This window comes from Typopeltis vanoorti, chromosome 19, assembly GCF_054136105.1.
Source record: "Typopeltis vanoorti isolate ZY-2024b chromosome 19, IOZ_Tvanoo_1.0, whole genome shotgun sequence".
Classification (NCBI taxonomy): Eukaryota; Metazoa; Arthropoda; class Arachnida; order Uropygi; family Thelyphonidae; genus Typopeltis; species Typopeltis vanoorti.
In genome coordinates this window covers 45560120-45582404 of record NC_143567.1, presented here as the reverse complement: position 1 = coordinate 45582404, position 22285 = coordinate 45560120, and the positions used below count along the sequence as shown (strand labels likewise).

At 35.3% G+C, this 22285-nt stretch overlaps 1 protein-coding gene across 1 annotated transcript in view; it reads left to right on the top strand.

Annotated features, from left to right (window-relative positions):
* Positions 1–22285, top strand: part of FIG4 (polyphosphoinositide phosphatase FIG4) — a 362814-nt gene that overhangs the window by 294741 nt on the left and 45788 nt on the right. Inside the window, exon 20 of the mRNA XM_090408874.1 lies at positions 9448–9527. Within this exon, the coding sequence (XP_090265000.1) occupies positions 9448–9527 (80 nt within the window). The remainder of the gene's footprint in view (positions 1–9447; positions 9528–22285) is intronic.

The window sequence follows — 22285 nt, the reverse complement described above, 5'->3', positions numbered from 1 at the left end:
TAGTCAAGAGGAAAATACAAGATTGGATAGAAGAAAATGGGATACTGTATCGGGGACAGCATGGTTTTGTGAAGGGTAGGTCATGCCTCAGTAACTTGCTCACGTATTATAACACAGTGACGGCTGAACTGGATAAGGGTAATGGGTTTACGGTGATTCTACTGGACCTTGCCAAGGCCTTTGACAGGATTCCACATGGAATTCTAATCAGTAAATTGCAGCATATGGGAATGGACATAGGGTTGGTGAGATGGATAAGAGGGTGGTTGACGGAGAGATATCAGAGAGTGGTTTACTCGGGAGTAGAGTCCACAAGACGGCCTGTGACTAGTGGTGTGCCACAAGGATCTGTTCTTGGACCACTGCTGTTTAATTTGTTCATAAATGATATAGGAAATGATCTGAGAGGAACAGTTCATTTGTTTGCGGATGATGCGAAGTTGGGTAGGGCAATAGTGAATGCAGATGACGTCAAAATTTTGCAGGATGATTTGGATAGATTGGAGGTCTGGGCTAAGGAGAATGGATGTCAATTTAATGTGGCAAAATGTAAGGTTATGCATTTTGGGGTGAAAAGATTGGCGGCAGTTTACTGCATTGGTGGCACTGTGCTCCAGGAAATTGATGAGGCACGAGATTTAGGAGTGTTGGTGGATAAGGAATTGAAATTTAGGGGACACATTGCAAAAGTGACCAAAACAGCTCATCAAATCACTTGGTTGCTGAAGAATATGTTGACAAGCAGAGACAAGCAGGTTATTGTTCCTCTCTATCGAGCCTTGATAAGACCTCATCTAGACTACTGTGCTCAGATTTGGTCACCTAGGTTTCTTCTTGATGGGGAGGAGGTGGAGAGGATCCAGAGGCGAGTGACCAAGATGATAGCAGGTCTGTGGAATGAACCGTATGAGAACAGGTTGAGGATATGTGGGATGCAAAAATTGGTTGATAGGCGGAGGAGGGGAGATATGATTGAGACATTCAAATTACTGAAAGGTTTCTATAAAATTAATTCAGAAGATATTTTTGAGAACAGGGCTGGTTGTGGGAGGACTAGGGGACATCCATGGAAACTGGGCAAAAGTGTGGTTAGTAAAGGTGTTAGAGCTGGGTTCTTTACTTTTAGAGTAGTGAATGAGTGGAATGCGCTCCCTGAGTCTGTAGTGGATGCTGTGACAGTGAATGAGTTTAAGGCGAGGTATGATAGATACTGCATGAATGTCAGATAGTTGTGATGAATATGATTTGGGGCCTCCCTCGATGAGTCTAATGACTCCCTGGAGTTGCCCGTAATAATAGTAATAGTAATAATCATTAATAAAAATTGTAGGTTATAGTTTGGCCAGCTGAGGTATATGGTAGTTATTGACATCTCCAGGCTGACACTCTTTTAGGAATAACAGATCTGGTTTGGAGAACTGTAAGTGCACATGCACAATTTCTCTTTCTTTAACAGCAATATAAATGTTAAAAATGAATGGTTACAAATTTTTGAATAGGCAGGCTTTAATAAGAATGAGTTAATGAATGCAATTGGCCATTTTGATTGGTAGGGAGTTTAGTTCTTGGAATCATATTGATATGGCAGCAAAACACCAGCTGCGACTAACATCAGAGAGGATGCTGTAATGCCATTATACATATATCTGGTTAGGCCTAATCTTTAAAGGTACGTGTGACATAACTATAAAACAGCAAAAAAATTACACAATAACCATAGTAATAATCAGTAATCAACAGTACAAATATTTCATACTGAAAATAACAGTATATCATCAGTGCATGTAAATAACAAGCATATCAAAGGCCAATTCAGGTTTGGCCAATATAAAAGAGTTTTACAACCTTTCTTTGAAAAGCATTCATATTTAAACCTGCTTCTATGGAGAGGACTGGCTTCGTTCTACAGGATACTGTATTTAGTATCAATACTATACTGTGACAGACCAGATTTTTGAAGTTTCAGGTATTCAGTGTAGTACTAATGTTCATTGATTCTTTTTTTTTTTCCACAGAATGGCCTGCATACCCAAAGAATGTAATATGTCATATTACATTCACAAAGGATCTCGTAAATACCAGCTAAAGATAGAGGTAACACTTTGCCTTTTGTAGATGGCAACAGATGAGAAACTTTGTTGATAGGAAGGCAAAAGTTCTTCAAATTATCTGTTGGAATTGATAAGGATTGTAACCATTTAATTCCATTAAAGTTTTGATAGCTAGAAGTTATTGTTGTAAATCTGAGGAAGTGGAGTTGCATTATGCACTCTGTTATCTCGGGTCTGGCTCCCAGTGGTGAGACCTCAATAAAGGTCGAAACCGGTCTGGGTAGTGACCCTTCTCATTATGCATTGCATCATACACGTCCAAAAAAAAAAGAGGGGGGGGGTGCTTTGCATTATGGGATACTACTAAGGCAAGTGATATGGAGTCATTAGCCTCTATATACAAGTAGCTCAGATGTGAATATATTTCACGTGCAAAACTTTGTTTTGCTTACTTGAGAAAAGGATTAAAACCAAGTATAAAATTTCTTGGTATCTTTAGCATATAACAAACCCAAGCTAAAAAAACTTTCAGCTACCACCTGAAGACATCAAACCATCTTACATCCTTCAGTTGCTCCATATTGAAAGTATTTTCACTTGGTTATACTATAAATTAAAGATGTGAAGAAATTATATTCTTAGTTTCATCCTTTATCCAAGTGCAAGCAAGCAAAGTTTGCGCATGAAGTCACTTCATGGCTGGGCTACTTGTATAAAGAGGCTAATCTAATGACTTCACATCAGTTGCCTTAGTATTCCATAATGTAATGCACATATCCTTACGAATATGTGTAATGCTGTGCATTGTGGGAAGAGCCACTACCCACACCAGTTTTGACCTTTATTGAGATCTCATCAGAGGGAGCAGTGATGTGACTTCACATGCAAACCTTGTATGCTTGCACTTGGATAAAGGATGAAACCAAGAATCTAATTCTTTGGCATCTTTAATTTATAGTATAAACAAGTGAAAATACTTTCAACGTCTATCTCTAATCCATAGTATTTTAGTAATAAGGTTTGACACCTTTTGCTACTTGTATATAGAAATATGACTTCTTAATTACTTAAACCTCGGTATCACTTTTGGGTCTGGCTCCCACTTGGGTCATATCTCATCCTGGATATTAAAAAAAATTAGAATGAGTTAACAATTTTAAGCTTAGCTGAGTATATTGTATTCTGTATTAGCTCAATCACACATGCTCAAAGTTTGAATACAGTAGACTTGCGATTATCTGGGAATATCAATGAATAAACTTCCCCAAGAAAATCAAATCCTTCATTACTCTGCTTAAAAAAATAAAAAAAATAAGTAAAATAAAAAAAATCTGTAATATGACATTAATATATGTATTAAGAAATTATGAATAAAATACATATATTATTTATTTCAAAAAAAGCAAAGAAGGTTTTTTTCCTTTTTTGAATGACTCCTTGATCCATCAGTTCGCTCAAGGTCGTTACATGGCATCTATTTAAAAAAGATAACGAGCATTATCCAAAAACAAAATAGCACTTTATAGCAAGGTACAACATGACAAAATTTCATGCCGGCTGGGGTGTCACCAGTTAAACAAAGCCCCGTTGTTTTCGCCAGCGAAAGAGGGTGAATCGAAAAGTCAGCTACTGGAACAAATCTGAAAACACACCCCAATTCAATATCACCAGAGTTAAGGATCAGTACTATCAACATAAGAATCCTGAATGGCAAAGAATTCTAGCTAGCTGAGGAATTAGATAAATACCAGATCGACATAATAGGGGTGACTGAAACAAAAAAGACAAAAACTGGTGAGATATTTCTGAGCAATAAATACAAAATGTTATATTCAGGCAATGACAATCAAGGAAAAGAAGGAGTAGCCATAGTATTCAACACTAAATATGAGGCTAATCTTCTTGAATGGAAGGCAGTCTCAAGTACAGTGATGTGGGAAAATATCAGAATGGGGAACTGGACAATGAGACTTATTGGGTCTGGCTCCCACTTGGGTCATATCTTGGGTCATGTCCCACAGAAGGTTCTACTATGGTAGAAGTGGAGGAATTTTTTGAGGCTTTAGAGAAAGCTACTGACACGATGAAAAAGGAAAAGTTGTTCCTTGCTGGGGATCTAAATAGCCGAGTAGGAAATGATTGTCAGACATACAAAAATATTTTGGGAAAATTTGGAGAAAAGAGCAAAGCCAATAGCAATGGCAAATATCTGTTGGATTTCTGCTAAGGACATGGAGAGAAGAGGCAAGGAATAAGAAAAGTCTAATTGATTATGTTATTGTTGATAGTGATGTTTTCTCCCTTCTGCAGGACACCAGAGTGTACAGAGGATTTGAAATTGGAATTGATCACTATTTAATCTTGAGCAGGATAAAATTGAATTTCATATTGAAAAGAATAACATGTGAGCAAGTTTTAAACCGAATAAAAAGTTGATCAGCTCTCAGTTGTGAAGTGTAGACTAAAATACACAAAGATTATTGAAGAAAAAATGTAAGAGTTTGAGAACAGGAACCAAACCTTGGAGATTCAGTGGCAAGCCTTGAAGAAAACCCTGATTGATTCAGCTAGAGAGGCATGTGGTGAAGTTGTCTGCAAGGATAGAAAAATTAGAACTCCATGGTGAACACAGGAAGTTAAAGAGGCAGTGAAGGAAAAAAAAAAGCATATCAAAAGTTCCTGACAAATAAGTCAGCTTGTGCTCTTAGAGAACACAGAGACAAATGTAAGAAAACTAAACAGTGTGTAAAACGACCTAAACAAAAGTCATGGGAGAACTTTGGCAAGAACATAGAAAATAAATATCAAGAAGGTGGCAAAATATTCTGGAGGTTGTTGAAGAAGCTTAGGAATGGAGGAAAGAGTGCTGTAAATGGCATTAGAGGTGATAAAGGTGACATGAAAATGGGAGAAAAAGATATCCTTGAAATATGGAGTAATTACTTTGAAAAACTGCTAAATGAAACAAGCAGTGATGAACAGCACAGTGATAAAAAAACACTGACCAGGCATGCAGTCAGGAATACATATCCATACTTGAAGTAGAAAAAGCCATCAAAGGCTTGAAATGTGGAAAGGCAGCAGGAGTAGATGATATTCGACCAGAAATGCTGAAGTATGGTGGTATAAGAGTCTTACAGTGGCTGCACTGCATAGTTCAGAATGCCTGGACAGAGGGACGAATTCCTGATGATTGGAGTAGAGCTCTCATAGTACCCATATATAAAAAGGGAAATAAAACTGAATGTGAGAATTACAGAGGTATTTCCCTACTGAGTGTTCCTGGTAAGATTTATGCAAGTATACTTGAGAAACGGTTGAGAAGAACTGTGGAAGAAAAGCTTGGTGAGAACAAGCTGGATTCAGGCCAAATAGAGGCAGTCAGGATCAGATCTTCACTTTACTACAAATAGTTGATAAACCTTGGGAATATAACAAAGATCTGTATTTAAGTTTTGTTGATTTGGAAAAGGTATATGACAAGGTGCCAAGAGAGAAGCTATTCAATATGCTACAGTTATATGGTGTCAATGGGACATTATATCAAGCAATATTTAGACTTTATTTGAGTTATAAGTCAGCAATTAGAATTGAAGGAAGTATAGGAAGATGGTTTAATGTTAAATCTGGTGTGAGACAAGGATGTACATTATCCCCTCTGTTATTCATTATCTATATCACCTCGGTTCCTTCTTGATGGGGAGGAGGTGGAGAGGATCCAGAGGCGAGTGACTAAGATGATAGCAGGTCTATGGAATGAACCATATGAGAACAGGTTTAAGATTTGTGGGTTGCAGAAACTAGTTGATAGGCGTAAAAGGGGAGATATGATTGAGACATTCAAATTGCTAAAAGGATTCTATAGGATTAATTCAGAGGATATTTTTGAGATCAGGACTGGTGGTGGGAGCACTAGGGGACACCTGTGGAAGCTGAGCAAGAGTGTGGTTAGCAGGGGTGTTAGAGCTTGGTTCTTTACTTTTAGAGTGGTAAATGAGTGGAATAAGCTGCCAGAGTCTGTTGTGGGTGCTATGACGGTGAGCGAGTTCAAGGCAAGGTATGATAGATACTGTGAGAATGTCGAATAGTTGTGTGGACATGATGTTTAGGGCCTCCCTCGATGAGTCTTAGGACTCCCTGGAGTAGCCCGAAATAATAATAATATATGGATCACATTATGAAGGAAAGTGGTATTAAACATGATATCAAAATTGGAGATGTTAATGTCAGCTCTTTGCTTTATGCGGACAATGTTATACTTCTAAATCAATCCCCTACAAGTCTACAAGATTTTCTGACTAAATTGAATAACTGTTGTAATAGATATGGTATGAAGGCAGGGGGCATCTCGTCTATAGGGACCATAGGTGCTGGGCCCCACTTATATTTGTATAACTAGCCCAATAATTGTAGTTTTAAAATATATGTTTCTCGTAATTATTATTTTTTGATCTATTTCCAACACGTTTTATTGTTTAATAAAAAAATTACTGTAGTATTTTGTGACAATATAGTATAATGCGACTTAGTACGGTCTCTGGTCCAGCCACAGCTGGCCCTATTTTATACGTGTAGAACACAGGGCATGTATGAGGCAAGAGCATTAGCGATCGTGTTTGTTTATCAGGTGCAACACTTATCTTGGGGGCAGTTTAGTCTGGCCCAGTCACTGTATTTTCACGTGCCTACATGGCACCTGATTCTTGGATTGTGAGCACGTGCACTAGCGATCGTGTTTGTTTACCGGGTGCAACGCTTATCTTGGGGCCAGTTTAGTCTGTCCCTGTCACTGCATTTGTACATAAATAGCTGGCAATTCTTTCATTGTCTTATTGTTTTTTCTCGTTGTTGATCTGTTTTATTTTTATTTGTTTTTAGTGTGTTTAATTATTGTTGTCATTTTTTGTTATAATTTATTTTAAAGTTTAAATTTTTATTACGTTCATAAATATTACATTTTAACTATGAACAAAATCGACACTTTATTGGAAAAATGTTTCTCGGAATCTCGGAAGTTTCGACATTGATTTATGAAATAAATAATAGAAGTAATAACTTTTTTGTTTTAACACTTGAAAAATTAAAACATTTTGTAGGGCGGCCAGCTTTAGCGTCAAACCAGCGTATTTGGATTTCCTGTTCATTGCTCTAGTACGTTTAGCTTTATTTGTTTTTTCTCTCTAGTCCATTGAGCTGTGCCCGCAACTGCAAATCTTTCGAGTTTTCATGTTATTAATACGTTGAGCCCGTATATGTTACGTCCTAACAATTTTAAAAAATTAATAGCTCAATGCATCAGTGGATTCTGACTAAACATTATTGTAATAGAAATAATAACTATAAATCAATAATAGAAACCACTATATAAATATAAAAAAATTAAGTTGTTTTGGGCCCCTGGTCCCACCTGTTTCTATTGTCACCAGTCGCCACTGTATGAAGGTCAGCAATAAAAAGACAAAGACAATAGGCAGAATCATTGAAAATATTAACTGTGTTGTGAACGGAGAACCTGTGGAACAAGTAAAACATTTCGGCTACTTAGGCACGATTTTTAGTGAAGATGGTAAATTAAATATAGAAATAGACAACAGAATCAACAGAGCTGGTATGGTAGAAAGTCAATTGAATAAATTCATATGGAATAAGAGAGAAATTAGGCGGAACACTAAATTAGCTGTATTCACGACAGTGTTCAAACCAGTTTTAACTTATGGATCTGAGAGCTGGGGGCAGAAGTAAAACACTTGACCAAAGACTAGAGACTGCAGATATGAGAGTCCTGAGAAAGATTAGAGGCGTGAACAGATGGCATCAATCGCAATATCATATTAAAAACGAGGATATTTGGAAAGAACTTGGCATTGTCGGCATCTAGGAATGCATTAGCAGAGCTAATCTCAGGTGGTATGGTCACTTAAACAGAATGGGCGAAGAAAGATTAGCAAAACAAGTGTTCTCTGCTAGGTTGGCAGGAAAACAACTGAGAGGAAGACCAAGATATAGGTGGATTGATATGGTACAAAGTGCCTTAGACGATAGAAATATAAGATCTGATAATGTTGGAGTCTTGACAAGTAACAGACTGATTTGGAGGAAAATTGTAGATAGGAAGTTAGTAATGATGTAAATTTTTCATGTAGTGCTATCATATCCTGTACACCTCTTGAGGGTACATGGCAGATAATTTGATGATGATGATGAACAAATTAAGTGATTGCAAATGCTGTTAGACTAATGGTAAAAGATTTAAATTAATTTTGCAGTATATTATAACAGATTATACAGTAGTACTATACCATGACTCTCTTCCATCACATAGAACAGAAATTTTGGAGTAGAATTTATTTCAACGTTTGATGTCTTCTTGCTCTGCATAATTAAGTAGACATCCTTATGGAACAAAGCAGCGCTGTGCAGTATTTTTCTTTGTCAACAATAATTCTTCTATTTCAGCCTCATAATTTTGACTTGATTTATCTTTGTTCATAATTTGCACCCTGTTTTATCATCACTTAATATTTCCATTCAAAATGATTATCTGAATTAAAGCCATTCAGCAGTTGTTTCTTCATCTAAAATTTCAGAGCCTGTAATCTATCATAATTTATGACTTTACATATTCCTACATCATTTACTCCTTCATCTTGAATAATCCATTTCCTCATTTGTCTGTGGATAGTATTTTTGTTATTATTATTATTATATAACACCTCCAGGGAGTCCAAAGACTCATCGAGGGAGGATACCTATTCTCCGTCTCCACCAATCCACCAACCGCAACTACCTTCATCATCTACACCAATGCTATCTACCGCCGACCACCACCACTAATATTTTCAGAGACAAACACCCATGCCCACAGCAGGATTCGAACCCGCAGCCTTTTGGCTGGAGAGCGGATACGCTAGCCAACCAGGCCAACTGTTATTTTTCTAAACAATTTTTGTATGCCATACTTTTGCTGATTTACATTGCTTTTGAAATTTCATAAATTGCCTTCAAATATTATATGTTAATACAATATTATATGTTTAATTGTAACAAAAGAAGGTAACTCGCTTACATGTAGAATGAAAATTAAAATTTATAATTTTTGAATTGCAATTTTTTTTAATTTCCTGGATAATCATGAGTTATGTTATTTCTGTTGTAAATACAGTTTAATATAGAATTGGTAATAAATATGTTTTAACTTTATTTTAAAAAAGGAAATTATAAAAAAATTATGCAGAAGAAACATTGTAATGCATTAGAACAAAGATTTTAGGTTGTTCCTCACTTCTTTCATATAACCACCTCATAAGAAATTTCATATAAAATGTCAGTTTGATAAACAAAGTGAAATGTGCACTTGAAATTATTTCCTGAATTAGTTTGTTATTTTCTTTTACAGTCCATATTTTCTACCATGAAGCAGACATATGGTACTGAGCTTCAGAGTCCACAGGAGTCAGACACAAAACTGTATAAGAGGTAAGGAAACAGAAAGACTGTATTATGCCCGCATATGCAGGAGTAAAATTTTTTTAATTTTTTGGGGGGATAAAACACACACACACACAAAAAAACATGCATATTATTACTATACAAACATCTCATGGAGTGTGTGGAATCATCAAGGGGGGGGGGGGCTAAATATTTCATTAAGCATTAACCAACATTCGCACAACATTTATCAAGTTGTGGAATATACAATATTTGTCACATTTTGTTTTGAACTCATTCTCTGAGAGTTCACACACAAATGACTGGCAACTCATCCTAATCATTCACCACTTTCTAAGCAAAAAAAAACTATTCCCACACTTTTGGTCACTTTTCTGCATTGACCCATAACTCTTTTCCCCGCCCCATTAGTCATGTACTGAAGAATTTCTTCGGTATTAATCCCATAAAAGCCTTTAAGTAACTTAAATGTATCTCTCCTTTTCTACCTATCAACCAATTTCTGTAACCCACAAATCTTCAACGAATGGCACAATGTACCATTGTTCTTTCAGTTGTGCTGCAGAGGCACCTGACGTGCTTCATAACATTCATTTATTTCACCATAAAACCTCATAATGGCAAATTTCAAAAGTACTCGCATTGCTGTGCATCAAAAATTTGATAACTGTGCCCTTTTTTTACATGGGTCCTGTGGCAGACCATTGATTATTTGCAAGTCTTCTCTTTCATTTAACTCTACCATATACTACTCTCTGATGACTGTCCATTAGCCTTTCCACAGATGTTTTACATGTATATGTCATTTATTTTCCTGAATTTGTGTAAGTGTTAAAAAATTGCTATTAGAACAATATGGGGGGAGAATTGTGTGTGTGTGTGTGTGTGTGTGTGTGTGTGTGTGTGTGTGTGTGTGTGTGTGTGTGTGTGTGTGTGTGTGTGTACAGCTAATTCTCTTTTTACACAGCTTTTTTGTACATGATTTAAAAAACAAAAGCAATTCTATTTTTGCACAGTATATTTTGATTTAACATGGTTCAAATTCAAAATGTCTACACATCTTGTGTTTTGTTCGTGCAATAGAGTTATACATCAGTGTATTAAATTTTGAAGTTTTGTATGCATAATATCAAATTAATAAAAATGATTATTGATTATTTCAGATACTTTTGTAACATTACCCCATTAATCATGATTTCAGATGATTCAGTTAGAAGAAGAAAAGAAAAGGCTATTTCTTTAGAAACTGAGATCCATATTTTAGATTGTTTAGCAGCTGGAGAAGGTTCAACATCCTTAGGAAAATATTTTGGATTGAATGAAGCTACCATGAGAATGATTAAGAAAAATGAAGTGGCCATTAGAAAATCTGTTCTTTATGGAACAAAATTAGGTGCCAGGTCATCATCATATATGAGAGACATTGTAAAAGTGAAGATGGAAAAAGCCCTAGTGATGTGGATAGAAGATTGCTCACAAAAAGGAATACCTTTAGACAGAAATGTCATCAAGCAGAAAGCATTACATTTGTACAAACAGATTCAGGAAAAGGAGCCAACAGCATCAAACAACAATTGTGATTTTTCTGCAAGAACAGGTTGGCTTACAAAATTTCTTAAAAGATACATGCTTCATAATGTAAAAATAAAAGGAGAGGCTGCATTGCAGGTGAGCCAGTAGCTAGGGAATTTCTTTCAAAATTATTGAAAATTGTGGCTACACTCCTGATCAAGTTTGGAACACATATGAGGCTGGCCTTTTTTTGGAAAAAAATGCCAAGTAGAACTTATATAGCAAAATCACAAAAAAATGTTGGTGGCTTTAAAGCAGCTAAGGATTGTGTGCCTCTGTTATTTTGCAGCAATGCTTCAGGAGATCATATATTAAAACCATTACTCATTAATCGATCCCTATGACCCGAGAGCAATGAAAGGTGTGGATTTTAGCACATTACCAGTGCATTGGAAGGCAAACAAAAAAGGGTGGGTTACAAAAGAAATTTTTAATGAATGGTTCCATCAAGTTTTATTCATTATAGACAATGCACCTGGGTATCCTGTTTTAGAATACCCGAATATGGAATTTTGTTTTCTGCCACCTGATACAACATCCTTAATACACTAGGCCAGGGTGTGATACATAAGAAGAACATAACAATACATTTTGGATAAACTGGATAAGGATAATTTACTGACAGTTATTGATGTGTGGAAGAAATTTTCTATTTTGGATTGCATCAAACTTGCTAAGTTGACATTATCAGAATTGAAACCATCAACTTTAAATGAATGCTGGAAAGCTACTTGACCAGAATGCGTGAAAAAGAAAAACCCTGTACCTTTGCATACAACTGAATATCCCAGTATCATCGATTAGCACATGCAGTTGGCAGAGAAGGATTTTCACAGATATTGAAGAATTGATGGTTGACAAGGCTGTTAGTGATGACAAAATAATAGAAGCTCCTTGAGAGTCTTGATGAAAAAGAAAAAAGTGATGATGATGATGAAGAGATTCTACTCACTTATTTAAGAAGATTAATTAAAGAAGGGCTTCAAATGACTAGTAAATTGCAAAGTCATTTTTTTTACACATGTCTCAAATACTGAACAATTTAAACATGAACTGAAGTCATGTATGGTGCGATATGAAGAATTATACAAAGATCTAGTCAAAACAGGATCTCAACGATTAATTACAGAATTTTTGGTAAAAAAAAAAAATCAACTTTCAGAATTATTGGAAATTAGTTCTAATTTAGTTCCTTTTACTGAAGAAAACGTTTCGCCATTGAAGTATGAACAGGGTGGCCAAAGTGTTTCAAGTGATGGAAGTTATTTACAGTCTCACACAAAAAAATGCTGATACTGTCAGAAAATGACGCCAAATAAAATTTAACTAATAACATATGCACGGAGTGTATTTGGGCCTTTTCAAATTTCTGTTTTATTAGTGACACTATTTTCTTTAAGAAAGATACATATGTATATATTTTAAATAAGTATTTAAAATAAAAAAATATTCCATTAAAATTAAATAGAGTTTTATTCAATGATTTTCATATGTTTTGTTTGAAAATAATTTATTGTTCGTATCGGGTTTTCACATCACATTTTTCTGTTTTTTCATATGCACTGTATTCTTTTTTAGACGGTTTTTTCTGGACCCAATCTACCAAAAACAATCGTGTTAATATTCTTTGCAAAGTACTGGAAGTTGTTGACCTTGGGGAATACTTCATAGAGAAGGTTGTTCCACAGAACTGAAGTAGATGGAATAAAAGAGAGTGGGATTAGCAGGTTTGGTGAGTATGCAGTTCATCTGTAAAAGGATGCTGGGCATCTGTTGCTCATATTTCTATAGGTTTAGCAGAAATAGGGGCATAATGGATGCTAGTTCTATTGAGCAGCACCCAGAAATATCTGTATAAGTGACACAATGCAGAATCTAAGAAATAGTGGCTGAAGAGAGTCTGTGAGAGAGAGGATTCATTATTCAACCAAACTGCCTCTTTTGAACTGGATCAAGAATTTTAGAGAGGTTTTAGGTGCACTACTCCAAATATGAGAGCAGTATTTTGAAATGGATTTCAGATTAGTACAGAGTAAGCAGCCTGGGTAGAAGAAGAAAAGTAATGTTTTTGAGCAAATAAAGAATGGAATGACAAGTTTATTGCAAGCTGAAAATGCTATAGAAGTGATGTGATTATGCCAGGAAATAGGAGGAAGAGTTGGTCTGTGACTGTTAACTTGAGCATTGTGAAGAGTAAGTGGTTGCAAAAAAACAGACAAAACTGTGTTTTGGAAGAACCGAAGGCAGTTGACTAGGGAGATGTGCCAAATATTTGAGCACTGCCAGGTTTATCATATAAGTAGGGTGAGTGGGAAGTGCTATCATGAGCAAAACTGTGAATAGAGTTTGAAGTCATTCAGATCAGTTCGTTTATATATAGGAAGAAGGTGGGTGAAATAAGAACTCCAAGGAACACCTGCATTAACAGGAAAATCTGAACTGAAAATACCTTCAACCATAGCGAATGACCTGAGAGAAAACTGGCAATCCAGTTATGAAAGAAGGCAGACCATAAGGTGCCAATATTCTGGGAAGTCCTCAATGCCAGACACTATCAAATGCCTCGGAAATGTCAAATACAACAGCACAGTTTTTCCATTGCTTTTCAGAGGTGACTGATGTACTTAGAGATTTGCTATGGATCTTGGTTGCCAAAATCTATATTGATTAGTTCACAGTTCTCCAGATGTTGAACACACTGACCGTTGATGACTTTTCCATTACTTCAGACAACACTGAGATGAGGGCAGTAGGTCGATAATTGATTGATAAACAATAATCTCTTTTTTTTGGAATATGTATATATATATGTTACGGTCCAAGTAATTAACCGGTTTATATTAATAATTACCGGCTATTATTAATTCAAACTAAATAACAAAGTTAAAGTAAATAATTTACGACAATTAATCACATGAATCGGCAATTATTAATACTTCCCAACTATTGATGGTACATGCAATAATTTTCAATACGCTAAGTTTGGGGGAGGGTTGGGAAGTACCACGCGACTCCCGGCATTGGAAATTTATTTCTATTGTTTTTTTTGATGTTCATTGTAATTGCTCACATTGAACATTGTGAGCAATTAATCTAATTATGCGTTAAGTGAAAACTCGTGCAATTTCACGTAACACGTTTCTTTCTTTTTATTTATTTATTTATTTTTTTTTTTTTGTTGAAAGCGCTAAAAGAAGAAGCGTTACAGATACTTCTTCATAATGGCTTTTTTTTTTTTTTTTTTAGGTAGATAACCATAATTGACAAGTTCGTTAATTGTCAGCTGGGCACGTGTTCATAATTTTGTGAGCCCGCTCTATCGATTGGCTGAATACGCAGAATTTCATTATGAAATTCTGCGTATGGTTTTCAGAGAAAATTACACGCGACTTCCGGCTTCATCTCCTGCCATAGAAGAAGCTTAGTACTGATTACTACGTTAATGGAAGAGGTTGCTTTTTTCTTATTTACGTCAGTCGCTAGTAAGTGCGTCCATTTCTCCACATTTTCATTTATTTTACGTACCCGTAAGCATAAATGGGAGATTTAGAAATAATGAGAACACGATTTAACGACCAAGTTAATATGTTGAGATCGAAAAAGGGGAAAAATAAATCAGTTATTCACAAGAGAAGAGTATTATTCGTTTTTAGCGAAAGTCAAAAAGAACAAAGAGAAGGTTTCCGGCAAAACACCCGAAGATTATCAAGATATGACATTGTAAAAATTGGAACAGTTGAAAAACTCGTCGTGCCTGTTAAAAATGAAAGAGAGCCGATTATGTATTATACTTTCTTGGAGGAAAATTTTCAGTTAATGCATGACACTCATATTGCCATCGGCCATGGAGGACGAAACAGAATGATGAAAGAGCTTAAAGAGAAGTATAAGAACATCAGTTGAAATTGTTATGATATATTTGAATCTTTGTGAACCCTGCCAAAAGAAATTGAGCATTCCAAAAAAAAAAAAAAAAAAAAAAAAAAAAAAAAAAAAAAAAAGGGCTTTGTTAAACCATTTAAAAGCAGCAAATTTAATTCTAGATGTCAGATTGATTTAATTGATATGCAGTCACAATCTGATGACGATTATAAATTTATAATGGTTTATCAAGACCATCTTACGAAATTTGTCCAACTTAGAGCTTTTAAAACAAAAACTAGCTGAAGAAGTTGCATATCATCTATTGGATGTATTCACAATATTTGGAGCCCCATGCATCTTGCAAAGTGACAATGGCCGGGAATTCGCGAATAAAATTATTGAAGAAGTTTGTGAAATGTGCTTAAGTTCATGGAAAACCACGGCAAAGTCAATCAGGCTCGGTTGAAAGAGCAAACCAAGACATTGAAAAAATGTTATCCACATGTCTTGAAACAAATAAAACAACAAAATGGTCGGAAGGGATAAAATTTACTCAATTTATGAAAAACAGAGCACATCACTCTGGAATAGATCGCAGTCCCTATGAAGCTATGTTTGGCTGTAAAGCTAAAAAAGGTAGGTTTGAAAACATACTTACGAGTCGATACCTTGTCAGAAATCACGAGTGAAGACGATCATGAGATGATATTAAAATATCAAACTGATAATGATGTTGAATGTCAGAAGATAATCTCAGACAGGGAAAGCGGTATTAGGACAGAGAACGGTGACAATGTGGAAGGGGAGTGAAGACTTATCTGTTGGAGATCCAAAAACAAAACAAAAAAAAAACAAAACAACAAGAGTGTTAGCCAAATCGAAGGAAAACAACATTCTTCTGAAACAGGAAGGATTGACAAGGAAGATAACAAAATATAACTAATGTTGAATTAGAAAATAATGAAAAAAGTAAGGAAAGTACTTCTTCTGCAGTCAATGAAATCATAGGAAAAAATTCAAGAATCTCGAAACTCTGCTAAGCAGTCGCTTAAAAGCAAGCTGAAAAAATGTTACGGCTTTCAATGACTAAATTTCCAATTGCAAATGTACGAGAAAATGTTCGGATAAGAATTCCAGACGTAGATAGGGCTAAGACCGACAACCTGAATATTATAGCTGTTATAATTCTATTGAGAATGAAACATATATAAATTAGGTACAAAATATGGTATTTTAAACCAACTCTATTCGAGGAACGAATTTACCGTTTGTAAGGAAACTTTTATTTCATTTAATGAAGTTCCTGATATTGAGATAAGTCTAAGAGATTGTGCCCGCAAGAATTCTAATTTAGGTATTCAAGGTTTCCAATATTGCAATTGTACAGCCCATTGCAACTCAAATCGCTGCAAATGTAAAAAAAAGTCAGAAATCCTTTGTAATTCCAAGTGTCACAGGGGTCTTTCCTGCAAAAATAAGTACTGTAATTTGTTTTTAATCGGACAACAATATAATCATATAAGGTACAGCAATCCCTCGATTAATGCATCTAATGTGCGTTCCTTAAAAAGGCACATTAATCGAAAACGCACTAATTGAATGTAATAACCTATGGGAAAATGTATAATTCATTCCTCAGATTATTTCTTTTTTGACACTTAATTTTTTTTATAAAAGAATTGGGGTATGTCTCAGGGCCTAGTTAAAGGAAAACCATGAAGCTGAAAGACAATAAAACATATTCAGAATATAAATTTATTATTCTGCTTCTTAACAAAGAATTGGGTTAACTTAGTTTGGCATGTTCTATTTCTTTTTTTCATACAACTAACGGTATGGCCCTATTGCCTCTTCTGCAAATTTTACTGGTTCTCTTTTCACCAGGGTCAATCTCTAAGCATTGCTGCTTAAAAACTTTGATTGTACGTAAACTATTTTCAAATTGTTTCTGTGAAACTTCTTTGGACTTGTCAGTAATTAAATTTTCTTCAGGATCTTCCCACTGTGCATCTAAATTTAGCAGGTCAGAATCACTCAACTTCTCAGAATGAGATTTAATTAACCTAGATTCATTTGAAAAGCCTCTAAAATCATTTGTACAATGTGAAAGAATGTGCTTCCAAGCAGCTCGCATATTGCTAGCAGTAATTTCATTCGACTTTGCAACTTTATAACCAGGCTGAGATTTCTCTGATTTAACTAGAAAATTCTTGGAAAGCATTCACTTCCAAAAATAAGGCCGGTTTTATCGACATTAAATATTTGTTGATCACAGTAGTCCCCTTCTTACACAATTTTCTTCAAAATCTCTGGATATCTCCTTATCTGCACTTGCAGCTTCGCCTGTGATTAGAACATTATGTAGGCTGTTTCTCTTTTTGAAAAGCTCAAATCACCCTCAACACTAACGTGGAATTCTTTTTTTCCATCATTGATTGCCTTTTCTTTCCAGGTTACAAAGAGACATTGCTTTTGCTTTAATAAGGCCAGTGTTTAGCAGGATCCATTTTTGGTTACAATCTTCGATCCATGTAAAAAGAAGTCTCTCTAATTCAATCATTATAATACTTTGATTTCGAGTGCATGCATGCATGAACTTGAAGTAGCCTTACCTTTCTCTTTGTATTCAGCAGTTGATTCACCCGCTTTTGTGTTCTTATCCTATCTTTGCTCTGGACTCGCCTTGTTCATTTTTCTTTATTATTTAAAGTTTTTCTTCCAATCAGATTACTTTTCGAATCATTTTCACACTTCTATTTTTTGTTCACTAATTCTTTTACTCATGATTAAAGGTTAGGAAAATAAGTTAAAATAAAAAAGGAGGAAAACAATTGCATGAGAATATGATTAGCAAAATGCTATGTAAAGCAGACATAAATTTTGCTGGTAAATTTGGAACATAGTGTACATGAAAATAGTGTAGTATGCCATTAAAAAATAATTTGTAAAATGTTTCAAATCGGTAACTAAATTATTTCATCCTGGTGAGTGATTTTTTAAAATAGTTAGCCATAAAAATGTATAGATCGAAAATTTTTAAAATCTGTAACATTTATTTTTAAGATATATAGAGACGCACTAATCAAATTTGGGTATCGAAAAAAAAATGATGCATTAATCGAGGGATTGCTGTATTTATCTCCTATTTTTTCTGCTATTAAATAAAATATTTTTTATAAAACATGATTTTATTACATTTACCAGACTCCTCTAGGAATTATTAATAATTACCAGTTCATGTGATTAATTCTTGTAAATTATTTACTTTAACCTCATTATTTGGTTTGTGTTAATAATAACAACCGGATGTCTTACATTATCCGTAACACACACACACACATACAGCCATATATATATATATATATATATATATACACACCTTTCTTTTTTTTTAATGTAACTCTCTCCTGTGAAAAGTTATAAATCTATAGCACATTAGTACTGTTGGAGGGCTAACAAATTTTTTTTTTTTTTTTTTTTTTTTTGCATTCTTAAAGGATTGTTACCATCTGAGTATAATATAGTGTATAAATTATGAAAACAGCTGTTAGGACATGAGTGCATCTGATGGGATTACATCAGGACCAGAAACCTTTTTGGTGTCCAGGTTGTTCAAGATTCTTCTGATGTTTTTCTCTCACTATGCAATATTCCAGGTAAAGAAAAAGCTGATTTGTCATGATCATCTACATAATTCAGATGAGAAGAATGATGCCAGATAGTCAGACTTATCTTTTGATGGTGATACAGTGCTACCATTTGGGTGGTAGCACACTATCACCACCAATTTTTTTTTTATACTGAATATCGCTTCAGTATATAAAAAAAATTGGAACAAAACTCGAGAATATATGACAGAAAATCTAACAAGGCAAATGAATTCATGTGTTTAATAGAGTGGCACATGTGTTGGAATAAAAAAAAAACAACAACAACTAGTATTTCAGATTTATTAATATCCCTTGATAATTTTAGTGATGGACTGTTTCACTACTGAGTATGAACAAAAAAAGGTTGTGTCTTAGTGATTTACTCAACTGTGTTCAGTTGGATAGGGAAAATGGCTATATCCTGATATTGCTATGTGGGACCCTGGGGAAAATGAGGAGGATGGATATGAAGATTGGGACATGGATAAGAGAATGGCTAATGGACAGTGATCAGAGAGTAGTATAAGTTAAATGAAAGAGAAGACCTGTAAATAACCAATGATCTGCCTCAGGGGCCCTGTATTGAACCTCTGCTCTTCACTTTGTACATCATTGATAATGGGAATGATTTGAAATGAAATATCCAGTTTGCCAGTGATGCTAAAGTGGGGAGAAGCCAGTAGTTATTAAAGACAATATAGATGTTGTGCAGGTTGATTTAAATAGATTGGCAGTGTAACAAAGAATAATTGTTTCCAATTTAGCATAGTAAAGTGTATGATTATACATTTTTGACTGAACGGACTGCATGCAGTGCATTATATTTATTTATTAGTTAGTTTGGCTAAGAAGAATACATGCATATGCTACCACACACAAAAAAAAAAAAACCATGTACAAGACAACAAAATGCATAAAAGAATACAATAGTGTGATTTGACACTATAGTCATAAATACATATAAAAATATACAAATAAGCATAAAATTAAAATTGAATGTCTAAGTTAGACAACCAGTCAACAGCATTGGTAGAAACTGTTTTAAAGTCAGTTACTGGTCCCATGAAGGCTCTGTGAGGACAGTCAAATGGGATATGTTGTATAGTTTGGTTATCCTCACCACAGTCACAAGATGAGTTTGGTCTTATTCCCCAAGTAAATAAGGAAGCTCTGCACTTACCATGATTGGTGCGAACCCTGATGGAGGGCTGTTTGTGTTAAAGACAGTCTGCCAGATTACTGGGGCTTTGGCAGTCCATTCCGTCTGCCATGCTATTGTTGCATCATAGCCCTCAGTGACAAGTTGTTGTGCCGTTATAATAGGCAGGTGTCTTGACATAAGCCTCTGTGATGTAAAGCTGTCAAAATCAGAGTGTATAGGAAGCAGTGGATTCTGGCAAATTTTTTTATATTCGCAAATCAGGTTGTCTTGGCTTCGTAGTTGTGGCAGTTGTATGTGGCTCAGAACTGGCAACCAATATGATGGAGTAGGCTTTATTGTTCCAGAAATGATATGCATTGTCTGATTCAGCACAGTATCAATTAATTTAACGTGTGCACTGTTCAGCCAGACAGCTGAGCAGTATTCAGCAGTTGAGTAGACGATGCCCAGTGTAGATGTCCTTAATGTGGGAGCACAAGCCCCCCCCAGGTTGTTCCAGCACAGTATGTTATTTCTAGTTATGAGTTTGGCAGCAATATTGGAGAGATGTCTATTAAAGGAGAAGGTTCTGTCCAGGTTATGCCCAGATACTTTGGATTAATGTGCGGTAGTATGTTTCCATTTAGTGACACTCATATGATGTCTCGTGCCATACTATTGTTCAAATGGAAACAACATATTTTAGTCTTGATAGTACTGGAATAAGACGCCACTTCTCAAAGAAGTGGTTTAGCTCCTCTAGGTCACTAGTTAGTACGTGCTCTATAGTACAGAAGTATTGGTGTTTGAATGTGATACATAAATCATCAGCATATGCGAATTTTCTAGACATTGTCCTTGGAAGGTCAGAAATATACAAATTGAAAAGAAGAGGAGCCAGAACTGACCCTTGTGGGAGTCCATTAAGTGTTCTTGGCTTGCTCATATCATTATCTAGAACTACCTGTATCGTTCTATTAGATAAAACAATGAACATATTGCAAAAGGGTACAAAATAGTTTGAGCAAAAGCATGAAGACTAGATAGCTTTTGTATGGAGAGAGCAAATGAAGATCAAATAATTTTGTTACAGCAAATTAATGTGTGGAAGGGATTGCTGGATACATCATCATCATCATCAAATTCCTGCTACAGGATATGATAGTACTACATGAAAAAAATTACATCATTACTAACTTCCTATCTACAATTTTCCTCCAAATCAGTCTGTTACTTTTCAAGGCTTCAACATTATCAGATCTTATATTTCTATCATCTAAGGCACTTTGTACCGTATCAATCCACCTATATCTTGGTCTTCCTCTGGGTCATTTTCCTGCCAACCTGGCAGAGAATACTTGTTTTGCTAATCTTTCTTCGCCCATTCTGTTCAAGTGACCATACCACCTGAGATTAGCTCTCCTAACGCATTCTTGGATGTTGACAATGTCAAGTTCGTTCCTAATATCCTCGTTTTTAATATGATATTGCCATTGATGCCATCTGTTCACGCCTATAATCTTTCTCAGGACTCTCATATCTGTGGTCTCTAGTCTTTGGTCAAGTGTTTTACTTCTGACCCAGCTCTCAGATCCATAAGTTAAAACTGGTTTGAACACAGGCTTGTATACAGATAATTTAGTGTTCCGACTAATTTCTCTCTTATTCCATATGGATTTATTCAGTTGACTTCCTACCATACCAGCTTTGCTGATTCTGTTGTCTATTTCTATATTTAATTTACCATCTTCAGTAAAAATCGTGCCTAAGTAGCTGAAATGTTTCACTTGTTCCACAGGTTCTCCATTCACAACACAGTTGACATTTTCAATGATTCTGCCTATTTTCATTGTCTTTGTCTTTTTATTGCTGACCTTCATGCCATATCTATTACAACACCTATTCAATTTAGTCATCTTGCAGACTTGTAGTGGATTTATTTAGAAGTATAACATCATCTGCATAAAGCAAAGAGCTGACATTAACATCTCCAATTTTGATATCATGTTTAATACCACTTTCCTTCATAATGTGATCCATATAGATAATGAATAACAGAGGGGATAATGTACATCCTTGTCTCACACCAGATTTAACATTAAACCATCTTCCTGTACTTCCTTCAATTCTAACTGCTGACTTACAACTCAAATAAAGACTACGTATTGCTTGATATAATGCCCCCATTTACACCATATAACTGTAGCATATTGAACAGCTTCTCTCTTGGCACCTTGTCATATTCCTTTTCCAAATCGACAAAACTTAAATACAGATCTCTGTTATATTCCCATGCTTTCTCGACTATTTGTCGTAAAGTGAAAATCTGATCCTGACAGCCTCTATTTGGCCTGAATCCAGCTTGTTCTTCACCAAGCTTTTCTTCCACAATTATTCTCAACCGTTTCTCAAGTATACTTGCATAGATCTTGCCAGGAACACTCAGTAGGGAAATACCTCTATAATTCTCACATTCAGTTTTATTTCCCTTTTTATATATGGGTACTATGAGAGCTCTACTCCAATCATCGGTAATTCGTCCCTCTGTCCAGGCTTTC